Raw genomic sequence first — 19,511 nt, 5'->3', positions numbered from 1 at the left:
ATTTTCACTGTTACGATCAGAAGAATATGTTTGCTAGTCTAGTCCATGCAGGTAATAAACTGTGTTGGAAGGAGCTGACATTTGCAACATCAAGCAAATTTTTAACATGAAACAGACATTTGCTGTTAGTAAACATCAGGCAAGATGAAAAATACATAATTTAGGGGGAAGTGCAGCACAAACAAAAGCAAAACTACAAACTGGAGAACAGCTGTAGTTTGTTTTAATTATGTCTAAAATACTTTCAATAAGCTCTACAGGCCAAATGCATTTCTGTCCAGACTCATATAATGTGTGGTGACTGATAGAGAGCTTTGTCACATTGTGGATCAGCGGTTAGGGTGTCGGACCCGTAACCGGTGGGTCGCTGGTTTGATTCCCCATACCGAGGTACCCTTGAGCAAGGTACCTAACCCCCACTGCTCCCCGGGCGCTGCACGCGGTCGCCCACTGCCCGGGGTTTGCTGTGTGTGTGTGCACGTCACTTGGGTGGGTTAAATGCAGAGCACGAATTTCGTTGGAGTGAGTTCCCTCCAATGACAAGATATGTCACTTTCATCTTTCATCTTTCATCTAACATCACCTGAAGCTCAGTATCACAGAATCATTGAGCTTGTGGTGGACTAAAAGGCTTCAAACATGGATGTTGCTGCTTAGAAGTGACAGATTCTAAAATGTGGATTCTTCACACACATCTTCAACCCGGCAGCATAGAGCATCTATATATCTATACAAGTTTCAAGACGGACACCCAAGTTTAGTGTCACCAGTTCAGTATGTGACAACACGAATCAGTGCGTCATTCGTTAATCTGGCATTTCATTCAGAATCAAAATTCAAAAAATGGAAAAATTACTTGTTTTTGCACTCCCAAATTCTGATGAGTTTATTCTGATAAGTCCAAGTGAGAGTTTGGGCCAAATAAAGAAGTTCCTTTAAGGCATTTTTGAAATTTTTGCAATACTGAGATATCACAAGTGTGGGACAGATGAACAATCCAAATACATAAGGCCTTGGAGGCGTAAAAAACACAAAAGAGCAGCAATGTACATGTATGTAAGTTTGTGCATTTGTTTAAAACAGCTTTGTGTTTAACTCACTCATCTCCATGTACTCCGGACTGAGGCCAACAAAAGGACCCAGGATGTGGTCTTTCTCATGGCGCTGCAGGGTTTTGTTCAGCTCCTCCTCTTGCTTTGAGTCCAACTCTGACTTCCTACGCCGAAGCAGTTTCTTCAGCTTCCTGTACATTCCAACAGCAATGGGGTAGGGATGAAGTGGTGGGGTTGGTCAAAGCTAATACAACATAAATTCCCTTTCATTTGTGCACAATCTGTTGTGGTGTTGATTCATCTGTGTGATCATTTTGGAGGATGTGGTGCTGTGGAATTTTACTGTACTATACAGAGAGGTGTTATTTAGCTAATCCTCACTGATTGTGTTGCAGTTCTCCCGTTTTAATGTGTTTTCTGCTCCCTTGGTCTTACTGACCTGTTGTCTCTGCCCACTCACCTACCCCTGCTATTTCCTGGCAGTCCAACCCAGCCACAACATTGAAACCATCTGCTTGATATTTTGTAGATTCTCCTTGTGCTGCCAAAACAGCTCTAACCTGTCAGGGGAAGGGACACAGGACCTCCAGGGATATTTTATGGTCACCTGCATCGGAATGTTGGATCCTCTGGGTCCTGTGCATTGAGGCTGGGGTCTCCAGGTGGGAGGCCTAGCCTGGTGGGAGGGTGGCTTTGGCTTATTCCGGTGCATCCCACAGATTCTCAATCAGGATGGGATCTAGGGAGTCTGCAGGCTATTGTTTTTGTTTTGAAAAGGCGACAAACTACAGTGCCGTGCGGGGGTGAGGCTGCTGTTGATGGAATTAATGTTGTGGTTGATTGGCGTATAATCCTTTGTTTCTTTGTTCCTTGTTCCAAACTGTGTTTGTATCTCCTCATATACTGCTGTTTTGAACTTTATGCTGAATAATTCCTTTCTGGTTGTTTATTTTCACTTTCACAAGTACAACTGAGTTGGTGTGCATAAATTATTCTGTTTTTTGCTGAGCACATGTATTGTAATCTATGCAGCAGGCTTGTACCGATCGCATTGTATATCGACATTAGAAGAGGTGACTGGTCACTGTTTTTTCCTAATTTAATAAAGTAAGTACAAAGCACAAAGGTGACACTGGACCAACGTAGAGCCCTACAAACACATAGCTATGAAAATGGCTCCTACATGGGCATTAATAGAATAATAATTATTAATAACTGACTAGTATTTCTGTAAATAGGGAGAGTAGCAATGTTAAAATAACTAGTTGACCTATCATGCACATCCCTAGTTTTAACTGTGAGTGGGAAGGATTAACAATGCTTAGACCATGTTGGCAGCAGTGTCCTACCCCCACTGCAGTTTGATTGCACAATATCAATATATGAATGATTGTCCATATTGTCAATATGCAGGACTGCTATTCAGCTCATGTATGTGGCAGTTTAGAGTCACTGAAAGGCGTACATTAAAACATGTTACACAGTGTATGCTCTGTACTCACGGTATGCCAATCTCAAACAGGTTGTTCTGAATGAGCTGCTTGCCGAGCATGGTGATGCACAGCTGAATACACAACTCCATGAGACAGCCTGCATGGGCACACTGGAGGTAGAGAAGGTGAACAAATGTCAGACAAGTGATACCACCAGCACCTCTGGACTTGACCCAGACCCAAAAAGTACACTGGAAAGAGATGATGTTATGTGTCTCATTAAAGCACCAAGAAAAAATGTGTCCATCCATTTCTACACATACAAGCACTTTGATCCCTGATCAGTTCAGCCACTAAATGATCAGCGAAGATGACAGTATGATCTGAATGACTGGAGGAGCAGCATGACTGAACTGTCTTCTCTATACACTATGATCAATCAAATCAGTGGAGAGTTTTTATTGAAACATGGACATAGGCAATTAGAGCTGTGAAGACAATAAAATTTCTGTCTTTCTGATTGTAGCCTATATGTGATGTGACCAACAGAAACAGACACTGAATATATGACAAGACAAAAACCTCAGTGTGCAAAACCTCAGATTTCTCAGATATGGTCTGGAAGGGCAGAGCATATTTGTGTATTCTGACATTCTGACGTAGGTGCTGATACTGACTAGTGGCATGTTTATGAAATGAGATAATAAAGAAGTGTTATCTCATTGTTATTAATGTCAGAATTTAAATGAAATGACATATTCAGCTTTCTTCTTCATGGCATTTGGCACGGCAAAGAATAAACAAAAAGGGTGATGTCGTTCTGCTTTTGTCCTGCGTTTGCTGTTATGTAAATTAATGTACACTATATCGAAAAAAAAATCCAGGCTTGACCTCAGCCCCCTTCAACACCTTTGGGATGAACTGGCCTTTTCGTCCAACATCAGCGTCTGACCTTACAAATGCTCTGCAGCATGAATGCACAAAAATTCCCACAGAAAAGCTCCAAAAGCTTGTGGAAAGCCATCCCAGAGGAGTGGAAGCTGTTGTAGCTGCAAAAGTGTGTATGGATGTATCCCAATACTTTTGTCTATATAATGCATGTCAATTGGTATGTCAATATTAAATAACATAATATAAACCCAGTCTTGATCACACAGAATAAAAGAAGAGAGTAGTACTGGCTGAATATACAGTGCCACAGACCAAGTAAGAAAGTGGGAAACTTGAAACATAATTGATTTTGGAGTCTTGTCATGGGATTAGTTCATTAAAAAAACAATAACAACAGCCTCAACCTTTCAGTATCACTGTGTTTAGTGTGAAGTACCTCCTCCATTCTGTATGACCCAACAACATACAAGTAGTTTCCAGGCCGCCCAACGAGTCTATGAACCAAACACAAAACACGTTGATGGTGAAAAAAGCAGGTGTACAGTATGGTCATGTTCACTATATCTTGCACAGAGAGCATATATTCATGGTTATATATAGTGTTTGGATACAAGTATAAGAGCAGAAACAGATGCTATTATATGGATTACTCGTGATCTACAAAAGTTTCAGTAAAATGCACAAGTAAGTCATTGCCTTACCTGCCCCTAAAAAAGGCCAAGTAGACGATGGGTGTGAAGGCATTGACAAACTTCAAGATGAAGGTTTTAAAGATGAGGCGCTCTTCAAAGCTCTTGTCTGTCTTTGGAACCTCTGATAACATCACATACACATGAATCCATCTATTAGCATTGTTATTTTAAAGAGACAATTTTGCTGCAGGGATCAAAATATGCGGTACAGTATGTTTCACTTGAAGTTATGGAAATTAGAATGCAATATTATACAATTTCTGATGTTAATTTACATTACCTTACATTACAGACATGTCACAATAAACTACTGGCAATACAAAAAAAGTCTGGCTATTGCAGCAAAAGCCTTGAGTTTATTGACTTCAGCAAGGGAGCGTTTTAAACATTTCATTTGTTCAGGACGGACATGCCATCTTTTTCTTTAAAAGTTACATAGTTGTACTTCTGGAATTCTTTATTCTTTATCCAGAATAATGTATGAAGCTAGAAAACAATTCACATGCAAACACTTTATTTAGCTTTGTTTGTTAACTTTGTTTGAGCGTTGCTGTGTGGGATGATCTATGTGTCTGATTCTATAGAGCTGTTATCATTGCTGAAAATGTCATTTTTCTCTGTGCTCACTGAAAATCTCATTTTAAGAAGTGGGTCTATAAACATGACTTGTGACATCACAAATAATTTGGGAACCATCCTGGTCAAATATTCAGCAAACACGAGTGTGATGTGGAAACTTGAAACCTCCACTGCACATACACTGAGAATGGACTTTAGGTGCGGCATGTAAATAATTCAAAAAAGTTCAATCACCTTATTAAAAATTCAGAAAATAAAATCTGCTCCCCTCTTCTCATTAAAAAATCCAGAATCTATGAATATACAAATTTCATTTCAAGTTTCATTTCATAAGTTCAGCAGCTGGACATATGCTGTATCACTGAAAAGTGTGTAAACACACCTACTAAACCGGGATTTAAGGTGACCACAGAGGAACTTCAAGAGAAGTAACTGGAAGGGGATGTTAACATCTATGTGACTCACCAAGAACGAAAAAAAACAAACAAACAAACAAACAAAAAAACCACCCAAACAAAAAGATATAAGCTTCATGTTTTGATATTTCCCCTTGTTTGGTTGTCAAATGTGCCTCACCCAGTGTGTTGAGCCAGCGGGCGATGATGCCGTAGATTTCATCTAAGATGATGATGATGATGAGGTTGATGATGGCAGCCGTGGTTTTGACAGTGGCTCTTATGTTGGACCGTGCTGCAGGGTAGGTGCTAATGTGTAGTGCTGCCTTAATGCTAATCCGGTACAGGATGACTCCGAAGACTATGGCAAACGTCACAGTGATCTAAAAGTAAGGAGGAAGGAAAACACCTTATCTGCCTATAATCTGAGAAAACAATCAAGGTGAAGAAAGTACTGCTGCTCTAGAGCTCAAAAATCAGGAATGATTACATGGCACCACGCCGGCATCTCTGGTTTTGATAATCTTGACAAAGCTTTCTGACAGGAAGTCTTGAATTTCTCAGAATTTCTTAACAGTGTGTTTACAAATAGCAACTGACAACTGCTGCATATTATGCCTTAATGTACATTATTTTCACTTCAATTGAAAGTTAAAAGCTTAAATTTTCTGTGAACGTGTTGTTGTCTCATTTTCCCTTGCTCAAAGAAAATATCTGAAGTATAACCCTGCTGTCCCTCACTGTTCTGTGAGAGAGAGTCATTTCATTCAAAAGCCCACTCCCACTGTACACCAATTATCAAGTTTACTAGACACCACCCAGTCAATAGTGCGGTATGTTAATTAAAGAGTTTGGTCTAGACCTGCTCTAATTGGAACATGTCGTGAGATATTGGCGATTCTGTTTTGCGATATGTGAAGCCGACACCAGCGACCATAGTCAAATGCATCCCGGGGGCCAGAGCGGGCGACATAGAGGGCAATTTAAAGCTGCTGGCGAGAGATAAGAGTAAATATGGTAAGATTATAATTCACGTCGGCGCTAATGACACTCGACTACGCCAGTCGGAGGTCACCAAAGTCAATATTGAGTCGGTGTGTAATTTGGCAAAAACCATGTCGGACTCCGTAGTATTCTCTGGTCCCCTCCCGAATCTGACCAGTGATGATATGTTTAGCCGCATGTCATCGCTCCGTCGCTGGCTGTCACGGTGGTGTCCAGAAAACAACGTGGCCTTTATAGATAACTGGGAGACTTTCTGGGGAAAACCTGGCCTCATTAGCAGAGACGGCGTTCATCCCACTTGGGGTGGTGCGGCTCTTATTTCTACCAATATGGCCAAGTTTATTAGACAACCAACACCCTGACAACCCAGGGTCGAGGCCAGGAAGCAGAGTCGCTGTCTTACACACTTCTCTGCTGCTTCTGTAGGACTGCCGCCCTCCGTTAAAATTAGAATAAATAAAAATATAAATTCACACAGTAATACTAAGATTAATAATCCCATAGAAATAGTGTCAGTGCCTCGTCCTCCCATAGTCCAACCAGCACAAAATTTAAGAAGTGTTAATCATAATAACCTCATAAAAATACAAACTAGCAAATATTTAGAGCCAAAAAATAGGACAGTCAGATGTGGATTGTTAAATATACGATCCCTCCACTCTAAATCCCTCCTAGTCAGTGATCTAATTATTGATCATCAGTCTGATATATTCTGCCTCACTGAGACTTGGTTACGGGATGAAGAATATGTTAGTTTAAATGAATCAACTCCATCTGGTTATATTAACTATCATGTTCCTCGAGGCACAGGCCGAGGAGGAGGAGTGGCAGCAATCTACCACTCCAGTCTTCAGATTAACCCCAAACCTAAATCCATCTATAGCTCATTTGAGAGTCTCACTCTCAGCCTGTCTCACCAAAACTGGAAGTCAGAAAAGCCAGTTTTATTAGTTGTTGTGTATCGCCCACCTGCTGCTGCTTACTCAGAGTTCCTGTCTGAGTTTTCTGACTTCTTATTTAGTTTAGTGCTCAGCACAGATAAAGTCATTATAGCAGGTGACTTCAACATTCATATGGATGTTGACTCTGACAGTCTTAAGACAGCCTTTAGTTCACTCTTAGATTCAATAGGTTTCCTTCAGAGAGTGAATGAACCAACACACTGCCACAATCACACACTCGATCTGGTTCTCACCTATGGCCTAGAAACTAAGAACCTGTCAGTTGCCCCTCAAAACCCTCTCCTTTCAGACCATTCGCTTGTAGTTTTTGAACTAACTCTAGAAGACTTTACAGCACACAACAAAAAGGTCTATTACACCAGATGCCTCTCTGAAGATAGTGTAGACAGATTTAGGGATGCAATCCCATCACAGCTCCCCTCAGCTCCATGTACCAGTACAACAGACCGTACTGATTTAAACGTTACTCCTGCAGTAATTGATTCCTTTGTCAACAACACTGCAGCCACGTTGCACACAGTTTTAGATATGGTTGCCCCACTGAGAAAGAAGGTTAGAAATCATAGGAGGCTAGCTCCTTGGTATAATTCAAATTTACGAAAACTTAAACAAACATCAAGACGGATGGAGAGGAAGTGGTACTCCACCAAATCAGCTGAATCCCAGAGAGCCTGGAAAGATAGTCTATTGACATACAAAAAGGCCCTTCGTGAAGCCAGAACTGCCTATTATTCAACATTAATAGAGAAAAACAAGAACAACCCACGTTTTCTCTTTAACACTGTAGCCAGGCTGACCAAGAGTCACAGCTCTGTTGAACCTTGTATTCCTGCAGCTCTTAGCAGTGAAGACTTCATGAGTTTCTTCACCAATAAAATCAATAACATTAGAGAAAAAATCAATAAAGATCTTCCCAGAATAGCCAATATAGTGTCATCTCCAGTAATCTCTTTTAATCCTACTCCATCCCTGGACAGGTCCCTGGACAGGTTCCTGCCCATAGACCTCCCCGAGCTGACCTCCAGCATTAACAAATCTAACCCAACTACATGTCTCTTAGACCCCATCCCAACTAAGCTCCTCAAGGACGTCTTTCCCTTGATTAGCGTTTCCCTCTTAGATCAGATAAACTTATCCTTAACAACAGGTTATGTACCACAGGCGTTTAAAACCGCTGTTATTAGACCTTTACTTAAAAAACCTTCACTTGACCCAGACATCTTAGCAAACTATAGGCCGATATCCAACCTCCCGTTCCTATCTAAAATACTCGAAAGAGTGGTTGCAAATCAGTTGATTGATCACCTACACAGGTACAGTCTCTTTGAGATGTTTCAGTCTGGTTTTAGAGCCCATCACAGCACAGAAACAGCACTGGTTAAAGTCACAAATGACCTCCTCATGGCATCAGACCGGGGGCTTGTCTCCATACTTGTTTTGCTAGATCTCAGTGCTGCTTTCGACACTGTAGATCACAGCATTTTATTACACAGATTAGAACATGAGACTAGGATCACAGGGACTGCGCTATGCTGGTTCAAATCATATTTAACAGATAGATTTCACTTTGCTCAAGTTAATAATGTTTCCTCTTCATATATAAGGGTTAGCCTCGGTGTTCCACAAGGTTCAGTGCTTGGGCCGATCCTGTTCACCTTATACATGCTCCCTCTAGGAAATATTATTCAGAAACATGACATAAACTTTCATTGTTATGCTGATGACACTCAGCTGTACTTATCCTTAAAGCCTGAAGAAACAGAGCCGTTAGCCAGACTCCAGGCATGTCTTAAGGACATAAAGGACTGGATGACCTCCAATTTTTTATTATTAAACTCAGACAAAACTGAGATCATTATTCTAGGCCCCAAACACCTTAGAAATAGAATAGCTGATAATATTCTCTCTCTGGACGGCATTACTTTGGCCTCCAGTACGACTGCAAGGAACCTCGGCGTTATCTTTGATCAAGACGTGTCATTTATTCATCACATTAAACAGACCTCTAAGACCGCCTTCTTTCACCTCCGTAATATCGCTAAGATTAGGAGCGTCCTCTCTCAGAGTGATGCTGAAAAACTTGTTCATGCTTTTGTTACTTCTAGGCTGGACTACTGCAACTCACTATTGTCAGGATGTCCAAATTATTCTATTAATAACCTGCAGCTGATCCAAAATGCAGCAGCTAGAGTTTTAACAGGAATCAGTAAAAGGGATCATATCTCCCCCATCTTAGCTTCTCTTCACTGGCTTCCGGTAAAATTCAGAATAGACTTTAAAATTCTCCTACTTACATATAAGGCCCTAAATGGACTAGCCCCATCATACCTGCAGGATCTAATAGTCCCATATACTCCCAATAGATCACTCAGATCACAGAGTGCAGGTTTACTTACAGTTCCCAGAATTTATAAAAGTAGAACGGGAGGACGAGCCTTTAGCTATCAGGCATCCCTGCTGTGGAACCAGTTGCCAATCTGGGTTCGACAGGCAGACACCACCTCCACTTTTAAGACTAAACTTAAAACCTTTCTGTTTAGTAAAGCATATAGTTAGCACCAAATAAAGTGTGTAGGGCTGGTAGGCATAGTTTCACCCACCTCATGATATATAGCCACAGGTAGAATAGGTCTGACTAACTGTTAATCTTTAAATCTCTATCATAGCTAAGCTGCTATAGGCCTATGCTGCCGGGGGACACAAACATGATCCACCAAGCAGTTTCCCCTCCTCCTTCTCCTCTTCTATCCTCTCCCCTCGTCAGATTAACATGCAGTTCATTATTTTATGTCACTAACTGTGTGTCCAGTGCTCCTCGTAGTCTTGTGTCTCTCCCTCCCTCCCTCTCTCTCTCTCTCTCTCTCTCTGTATCTTTCTGCAGGTATCTCTCCATCCAGATCTTCAAGTTGAACTGTAGCCGGCTCTATGACCAACCCAATGTGTATTGTTGACATCTGCCTGTCATTCCTCTATGTACCGACTATGGGCGGGGTGGTTCTCCCTACGGGCCGAAATCGAACTGATATGATAGTGATTCTCAACATCACATAAAAAAAGAATACATGAATGTTACAGCAGTTCATTATAATTTTCATTACTATAATTTTCTTATAACTTGTGAAATGTTAAAATCATATTGAGGTGGTAGCAAAAGTGAAACTAAACAGTTGAGATTTTGTTTTGCTTATCTTTTTAGTAATGTCATTTCTCATGTTGTTAATTGATTTCCTGCCTGTACAACATCCATTGCACGTCTGCCCGTCCTGGGTGAGGGATCCCTCCTCTGTTGCTCACCCTGAGGTTTCTTCCATTTTTTCCTGTTAAAGGTTTTTCTGGGAGTTTTTCCTTAGTCGATGTGAGGGTCGAAGGGCAGAGGATGTTGCTGATGTTATGTTAAGCCCTTTGAGACAAACTGCTTGTAAAAATGGGCTATACAAATAAAGTTGACTTGACTTGACTTGACTAGATAACTTTTGTTGTGAATTGGCGCTATATAAATAAACTGAACTGAATTGAATTGAAATGTTAAAAGAGTTGGGTGAGGTTTGGGCGGGGTTTTGAATGAAATGACTGCCATATAATTAAGGGTGATTAAAAATTATATATTACTGTTTCAAATAATATACTAAGACTAGTAATAATAAGACTAGTGATGCAACAATGTAGGTAGACTGCTGTGACTCACCATGAAGCCCATCATGACCACAGTAGTCAAATAGGCTGGCAGTCTGTCTGTACATGTCAGCTTCACCTTCTCGCCCTGGAACACGCACACACATGCACACACATGCACACACACGCACACACACGCACACACACACAAACAGCTATGTGAAGGTCGTGAAGTACTAAGCACATCAGAGACATTAAGCATTAACTTTACCTTAGCAACAAAATGCCATGTGTTGCCATACACACATTCTGATTGGTTCATGTGGTGCATTTCACCAATAGGAAAGAGGGTGCCATGTTTCCTTACAATGGCCGGTGTTTACTGTGTCTTCTTGCATAAAACTCGCAGCAAACATAACGACAATGTTCAGGAAAAAGCATTGCGTATATTGTTTATCATAACTCGGGTTGTACTCGACATAATAACAAAATTTAAGAAGTTGTATATATTCTGAAGTCCCCACTTTGAGCTTTACGTTCACAAGATGCAGGATTACTCATGGTTCCTAGAGTCTTCAAAAGTAGATCTTTATTGAGGAACCATCTTCCGGGAGGCAGACACCCTTTCTACATCTTCCTCTCCCTCACCAGTATTGCCAGTTGCTTTGAACTTAGTGGTGGTAGTAATGGCTACAGCAGATAAAAATGAAGATGCAGTAGATACGACCATATGGGTACATTCCTACCAAAAATATCTGTCCAACCTCAGAAAGCACCTTGGTAAAGCAGGTCTGTAAAGATTTGATTACTGGATGTCTGGTCTTGTAGATGTTGCAGTATTTATACTGTGGTTGATCAAATCATAATAATGACCAGGTCCTGTGTGAATCCACTGCTGACACATATCAAAAATGCTGAGTTAACGTTATTGATTTCATGTTGATGCATTAACATTAAAATATAAAATACTTTGACATGAGTAAAAATGTGACTGGAAAATTTTCACTTGTCGAGTAATATTTGACAAGGAATATCTATACTCTGTATTCTTTGTTAAAAGAGCAGTTTTCTTCTGATGTATCAATGTATATTCACCAATAAAAGTGTAAAGGTTAAATAAATCAGTTTTACCTTTGGGGTTGAATGTTCCTTTTTCATTGTCTTTTGCATGACACGGAACTCGTACTCTGCTCGATTGTGGTCCTGAAAGAGAACTCAATTTAGATGGTATAGTTCCTAATATTTTGCATATTAAAAAGCAAAGTGTACAAGACCATAAACAGTGAAGAAGACCATTATGCAATGTCAGAACTAGAAAAAGGAATGAATAGCCTATTGGTATGATGTTTTGCTAGAGGTTTAAAGTATGTACACCATATAAACAAAAGTATTGGAATGCGGCTGTTTTTCAGGGGTTTGGCTAGGCCCCTTTCTTCTGGTAGAGAGAAATCTTAATGCTTCGGCATACCAAGACATTTTGGGCAATGTTATGCTTCCAACTTTGGGGAAGACCCTTTTCTATTCCAGCATGTATGTGTCCCACTGCACAAAGCAAAGTCCATAAAGACATGGCTGGATGAACTTAGTGTGAAAAAAACTAGACTGACCCACACAGAGCCCTGACCTCAACTCTGCTGAATACCATTGGGATGAACTTGAATGGACACTGTGAGCCAGGCGTTTTTGTCAAACATCAGACCTCTGACCTCTGACCTCACTATTGTCTTAGTCCCTGCAGATGTAATGTGACGTGTCCCAATACGTTTGTCCACATAGTGTATATTAAATAAATGAGATTTTGAATTTTAATACAGGTAAAAGCCACCTTGGCAAAAAGCAAACAACAGTCTTGTTTGGTCAGCTTTGTTAGTTGTCAACAACTGTCAACAATCTTGTCAGGCCCGCAGACAGTGTTTGTGTGACAAAAAGCTGTCCTGATATCGCCTGCTATTTTGAGCTACTTCTCAGTATTTCTTAACATAACCTTATCTGACCACAGATTGAATAAAAACCTGTTTTTGCATAATTTCATACTCAAAAGCAATGATAATATATTTTTCAGTCCTCATGACAATCAATATTGCTACTTGCTACTGCTACTAAAAGCCAAATGAACAAATTTTTCGCCACTTCGCAGCACTGTAACACATTTTAAAAGCTGATTTGAACAACTTAGCAAACACGTCTCTACACATCAGCATACAGAGTAGCACTCGGAAGTCTATTGTCTTGTCTTACCACCTGGACAAGTAAGTCCTATAGTCACTTCTAGCTCTGGGCTCCACCTCCTCTTGAGAAAAAAATCTAGCTACAATATAACAACTTCAAACTTTATTTGTCAGTATATTTTTACATACAGTGAAATTCTTCTCTGCATTTAACCCATCATTGACTGAACATACAACATGCAGTGAAAACATGAAACTGGTGGAGGGGGTGAGGGTTAATTAATCACTCCACCCACACCCAAGTCTGTTTTTCCTTCCGGTTTGGCGGGGGGGGGCACTAATTAATGCATATATAAAGAGAAATTAGAACCAGATACCCTACAAACATGCTGAAATTTGGGGAGACATAAGCCAATGTGTTCATGTGGACCAGAAGACCAGAAGTTTGTTGGTCTTTGCTAAATTAATAATTTTAAAAGAAGGCTGACTTGTTGTCACCTGAGCCACCAGTACCACCAGGGTAGCCAAGCTTTGTTTTTTTAAAACAATGTTCAAAGAGGAGATTAGGCCTTATTTTGCACTTCTTCTATTTGTCTTAAAAGGTATATCACTTCACTTGTCCACACAGTCTGTGTGTGCTGTTTTTCTGATGGGTATGGAGGGCACAATTATTCCTGTTCAACAGGGAGAAAAATAAAAGCAAGAAGAATGAGTCAACAAACTGCCCTGTTAACTCTCTGTCAGCAGCAACGGTATTGTGCTGAGAGACCACACAAACTAGAGGCCTCAAGGATAGCAAGCATCAGGATGAACCTCAGAGAAAAGAGGAAAAAGCAAAGACATAGAAGATGTCAAGAGTAAAGACTTGAGGTATACTGTCACCTTAATGGAGAAAAGGTTAGTGGCTGTAGAATGGATATCAAACAACATGTCAAAAGGAAAGAAGATAAGTTTAAATATGAGAGATAGCAAAAAAATAAAGCAAGTTGGATCCAAACCTTATGTTCCTCCTGTAAACACACATAAACACATAAGAAGAAGGTGTCAGTCTGCAGTCATTGTCTTTGAAGATTAAAACAGTTCCATTTCACTTCTAGAAAAATACAGAAAAATGATAAATACTACAAATAGCAGGGCACTGTTCCAAACGACAGACCATTCAGTACTTGTGTCTGAGGCTGTGACGTTTGTGTGACAACATTTTTGCTGAATGCAAACAAAAAAGCAAAGACACAGGAGGTGAAATGTGAAATGTGGGTGTATGTCAGCCTTATTACTTTGTTGGTTTTAAGTTAAATAGTACTCCTCACAAGTTCACAAGATCAGCTACTGGACATTTGGTGCCAGATACCCCAGCATGCCTTCAGAGGTCTAGCGGAGCCCATGCATCAATGGGTCAGGGCTATTTTGGGGGCAAAAGTGGAATCTGCTGATGAGATGGGAGGTTCTAATATTATGGCTGATCGGTGTAAAATAGTGTAAACTACTTGCTTGCTGTACCGAATAAAGTCTGGGTCCCTGAGCTGTCATGCAAAAATGTATTAGCCAATGGGGATGAAAAAAATCCATCCACTTGAGGGGTTTGTGTCAGAACTGCAAACAAAGAATCAGGCAATGTAAATGGGAGAGCATGATTACATGATCAGACGAATAATTTGTTATAAGTTTTACTTTATATGTGACTTTCTTTCTTCATGATCTGTCAAATTCTTATTTTGTTTGATATCTAAGAATCTGATTCCATATAAGATTCAGCTGCTGTTGCTATGGATATGAGGTCTGACAAAGATAAGAATCACAGAAGGAGTCAATTTGTTTTCATTGTTGCAAAAAAAACAACAAAAAAAAAACCAAAAAAAAACACAACAACAAAAAAGAAGATACTGAAACTGAATGAGAAATAAAAATAATAAAAATAATGATTATTTAATAATATAAAAAGTTGTAGATTGTATTTTCAGCTTTCTACAGTATTTCTATGCAATATTTATTTGTAATTTTGTGTGTTAATTTTGAATAACCATGTCACTTTTCCTGGCAGCTTTTTGTTTCCATTTATTTCACTGTGCTGGAAATCAACTTGTAGAGATTTGCAACTTACTAGTTCATCCATCACAAACATTAGCCCACTGCCACAGAACACACGTTACATTGTGATGCATTTGAAAGTGCAGCTAAATTCCACAGACCTTCACTGCATTAGCACATATTAGTATGATGACATTGTGGATGACTGTCTACAACCAAGTATTGAGGAGTGTCTTAGAGTGAACTGAAATGAAAACTAATCTTTCCAACCATACACTCATCGATTCAAATCTTTCAACAAGGATATGGAAAAGTAATTCATTTATGTACATGAAATAGTAATTTATGTTATCTCACCTCCTCCTCCTCTCCAAAGCCTGTCAGGTCCCAGATATAGTTGAGTCGCATCTGCCGTCTCTTCCAGTGCTCCATGAAGAGAACCGCTATATAACCAAACATACACAGCCAAGTAAAAGTAGGCTCAGGAATATGTAATATGAATATTGTCAGTCTTTCTGCAGAAATGGCACCTGTATCTAAAATATGTTATGACACAAACATGAAGTTACGTACAAATATACACATTCTGTGCAAATCAAAGTCAGTCTACTGCTGAGAAATGACTACATGTGATCAATAGCCTCTGCATTGTATGGCCCACATATAGACTCTTTATCAATGTTGGGGTCTCTATTGGACTCTAATGTAAAGTTTGTTGATGCTAAATATAATATGACACCTGCTGTGACTAATCATTAGCTTGCACTTGCTAACCTCACTATATGCCTTACTAGGCAATATTTCATTTATTTATTACTATCAACAAATCCCACACTAATAATACATTATTCTACTTTCTGACTTCCCTACCCTGTCTGTGGCCCTAAGATACAAACCCACATAAAATTTTAAAGACTGACCTCATAAATGTGTTCAGTTTTCAAAAAGCTCAGGAATACAGGAGTACATTCTTTAACCAGCTTGCTTTCAAGTTTCTAGGGGACTCTTTTCAATCAACATTTGGTGCTCCAATAAGCTTTTGGGGCAGCAGGACAGGGAGTGTGCGACTGACACAAAACAACCTTAAGTCTGTGTGTGTTCATGTTAATGAAGGAACATGTTACAATTGCAAAAGCGTTACTGATGTGTTTTTAATAGTTTTTGGACAACAATGAGCTCTGTAGCACAGGGGAAAACAATATACCAAGCTCTGACACACAAGGCAAAACTTTCTGTATTTTGAACTACTTTCTGCTATTTTGTTACTGCAATAATTTCAGTACATATGGTATTTGGTATACATATGGTACATGGTATTGTCCTTTATAAGGTCTATTATGGCTAAATGCAGAAGTATGTCGGACTGTGACTGTCAGACCCTAGCTTCACACATGACACCCTCCTGTCTAAAGCCTCACTGCTGCTAATAGATGGCGATGTAGTTTGGCAGGAAATAAAGAAAAGGACAGACTGTGTTTACTCAAGGGCTATCTTTGTGGATTCCAATTGCAAATTTCATCATATCCATGTTTCTGCTAAAGCAGTCCTGGATTAAATGGCACTGTCTATTAGATGGAATATTTCCAGCAATGCTTAGTTGCACAGTTTGTATTTGTAATACTCTTCTTGTCTGCTGGTTCTTATTGGACTCCTTGATTACTACATACCCCAGAGAGCCATGAAGATGGAGAAGAAGACGGTGGCTGGGTTATCAAACAGGTGGCTGGCTCGAGCTGTACCACATGCTGTCACCAGCTTCCAGTAGCTGCAGGCATGGTCGCACAGTGGGCACATGGTGATGTTGTTCCTGGGATCACATATCTCCATACTGGCAAAACAAGGTTGAATGGAACAGAAGAATTAGTCAAAGCGGTGAAAGAAGGCAGAGAGATGGTGCAGGTACACCAAAAAACAAAAACAGGTTACTACTTAAACACAAAGGAAGAGACCTGCTGTCTTTCAAATCCAGTACTTCTCCATGTTGTTTGTCTGAGGTAATGGTTCTGAGATCATAGGAAAGGACAAACTCTGGCTATGGGGACATGCCATGTCACCTCACTGGAGGGGAAAGAGCTTGAGCTAGTGTGGGAAATTGAGCGGTACCGGCAAGAGACAGTTGGGCTCACTTCCACGCACAGCCTGGGCTCTGGAACCCAACTCCTGGAGAGAGGCTTCTATTCTGGAGTCGCCCATGCTGTGAGGTGGCGAGCTGGTGTGGGCTTGCTTATAGCCCCCCAGCTCAGCTGCCACGTGTTGGAGTTCTCCCCAGTGAATGAAATGGTCGTGTTCCCTGTGTCTTTGGGTCGGGGATAGGCCTCTCACTGTTGTCTTGGCCTATGAGCCCAACAGCAGTGCAGAGTACCCGGCTTTCTTGAAGTCCCTGGGAAGAGGTCTGGAAGGTGTTCCGACCAGGGACTCCATAGTTTTGCTGGGGGACTTCAATGCCCACGTAGGCGACGACAGTGACACCTGGAGGGGTGTGATTGGGAGGAACGGCCTCCCCAATCTGAACCCGAGTGGTATTCCATTGTTGAACTTCTGTGGTAGTCACAGTTTGTCCAAAACAAAGACCATTTTCATGCAATAGGGTGTCTATCAGTGCATGTGGCACCAGAACACCCTAGGTCGGAGGTCAATGATCGACTTTAGAGCTCCTCACCCTTAGAGACAGGGTGAGGAGCTCTGTCACCCGAGAGGAGCTCAAAGTACAGCCACTGCTCCTCCATATTGGGAGGAGCCAGTTGAGGTGGCTCGGACATCTGTTTCGGATGCCCCCTGGACGCCTCACTGGGGAGACCAAAATGTGTCCACAGCACTACAGAAATTCCTTGTCTTATTTCTGAGCTCTTTGATGACACAACTCCCAATTTCAGTTAATCAGTAATTCTTTTTTTCTTTTACGTATGGCTGCTTGTGTGTCAACTACATTTTAAAATAACTGTTTGTTAAACCTAATGCTGCTAAATTTGTTAAATGGACCTCAGTGATAGAGATAAACAATGACACTGGGAGTATAAAACAAGACTTAAAGACAGAGAGAAAAGATTTTTGTTTTAGATGGAAAAGAAAAGAATTTTAAAAAATACATTTCGGAGCATTTCCAGTCTGACAATAGATGAAAAAACATGTCTGTGGAAAGTTCTATGAGTGTGTGTGTGTGTGTGTGTGTGTCTGTGTGTTATGTACCTCGGTATGTTGTCATCAACAGTGGCACAGCCATAGAGAAATACAATGACTCCAACAATAGCTGCAGGGATTAGCATCTGCGTATAGACTCCTAACCAGGCAAAATACAGTCCGACCTTCTCCCCGAAATACTTTCTGTAGGAAGGAGACACCAAAGGAGTCACCTTAGACTTACCACATGAGATCATGGTTGATATTAGATTATATTTGTCAACACTGAAACCACATTTTTTAAAGAGCTGTCCATCCATACTGTCTTTGGATGGAAATCATTTTAGCCTCTCATTTCCACATTACTGATTGTAATGTGCAACATGTTACATCAGTTCTACAGTCCGTGAGCAAAGTAGGATTGATGAAGGAATACATCACACCCAGCTCCATACTCAGTCTTTTTAAGTATTGCTTCAGTACAAGAGCAACAGTGGAGCATCATTTAACCTCATCTGTTTTTTCTGCCTGTGGGCTAGTTAAGGTAGTAATGCTGCTGTAAGCACCAGTCGTGGCAGACATATGTCTGGAAATGTGTTTGAAATTCACCTGACGGGTGTGACAAGAGCACTATGAATCTGACCTGATAAGTCCAATAGGCTGGTATTTGTAGAAAGCGCTGTAGCTGGCCCACTCCTCATACAGCAGCTGCATAAACATATAAGAGTCAGTCATTACTGCAAATGCAAATACATATTATATATTATACTGCAAATGCAAATACATATTATACTAGAGACAGGCCATTATCTGCAAGTTTTTATGTTTTATGAGCATTGTATATATATGAGTGAATCTGCTGTTTGCCAAAAAAAAATCCACAGAGTTCAAGTCAAATCAGAGACTGAATCAAGACTGCAACCTTCACTGTTGCACCTTCCTCTCCAGGAAACGTCCACTTAAGATAGGAAGTATGATGGGGGGCAACTGGTAGTTCCTCATGGGGCGGAACAACCATTTTTGGTATGGACCAACCACAAGAACATGGAATACCTCAAGCCTGCCAAGTACCTTAACTCCAGGCAGGCCAACTGAGCACTTTTTTTAACCTATCGATGATTATGATGCTTTGTCTAAACTTCTGATGCTGACCCAGTACACAAGTCTCCTTCCTGCATTCTACTATTATCCTGTGTTCCATCCTACATTTCATATGGCCTGGCTCAAACCAACCCAACTCAATCAAATAAAGAGAATCCTCTCCCTACCTGACCCTACCTCAAGACTGTGAGTAGTCAGTCTTCCAAATATTGATAGAATCAATACCAACACTGGTATTGGGTCAATACTAGTGTGATGGGATCTATACTTAAGTTTCAGTTTCTCTCCTCTACATTCTGTACATTCAGATAAAGGTCTGGAGCTGGTACTGAGCGTTACATTTACATTTCATAGCTATTCACTGGAAAGAGGTCATCATTAGGCTGAAACAACAACAACAACAAAATCAGAGAGATAACAAAAACATTGGGAGTGAACAAAACAACAGTTTGGAACATTTAAAAAAAAAAAAAAAA

The 19,511-nt window shown here is 40.4% G+C and overlaps 1 protein-coding gene across 4 annotated transcripts in view; it reads right to left on the bottom strand.

The window, feature by feature from the left end:
- The window catches only part of ano1a (anoctamin 1, calcium activated chloride channel a), a 67,010-nt gene that overhangs the window by 12,378 nt on the left and 35,121 nt on the right, over positions 1-19,511 (bottom strand). For 3 of the 4 annotated variants that reach the window (XM_046383901.1, XM_046383991.1, XM_046383736.1), the window contains exons 10-21: positions 18,578-18,642; positions 18,004-18,138; positions 16,485-16,645; positions 15,175-15,260; positions 13,788-13,799; positions 11,753-11,824; positions 10,695-10,769; positions 5,224-5,425; positions 4,078-4,189; positions 3,813-3,870; positions 2,555-2,655; positions 1,101-1,243 (exon numbers count right to left, since the gene is read on the bottom strand). In XM_046383901.1, coding sequence (XP_046239857.1) covers positions 1,101-1,243; positions 2,555-2,655; positions 3,813-3,870; positions 4,078-4,189; positions 5,224-5,425; positions 10,695-10,769; positions 11,753-11,824; positions 13,788-13,799; positions 15,175-15,260; positions 16,485-16,645; positions 18,004-18,138; positions 18,578-18,642 — 1,222 coding nt within the window. The remainder of the gene's footprint in view (positions 1-1,100; positions 1,244-2,554; positions 2,656-3,812; positions 3,871-4,077; positions 4,190-5,223; positions 5,426-10,694; positions 10,770-11,752; positions 11,825-13,787; positions 13,800-15,174; positions 15,261-16,484; positions 16,646-18,003; positions 18,139-18,577; positions 18,643-19,511) is intronic. The other variant, XM_046383820.1, reaches the window with a different exon arrangement.

The sequence above is a fragment of the Scatophagus argus genome, chromosome 1 (assembly GCF_020382885.2).
Source record: "Scatophagus argus isolate fScaArg1 chromosome 1, fScaArg1.pri, whole genome shotgun sequence".
In the NCBI taxonomy this organism is placed as follows: domain Eukaryota; kingdom Metazoa; phylum Chordata; class Actinopteri; family Scatophagidae; genus Scatophagus; species Scatophagus argus.
Note: the sequence above shows the minus strand (reverse complement) of the source record. Positions and strands in the feature narration are given on the sequence as shown.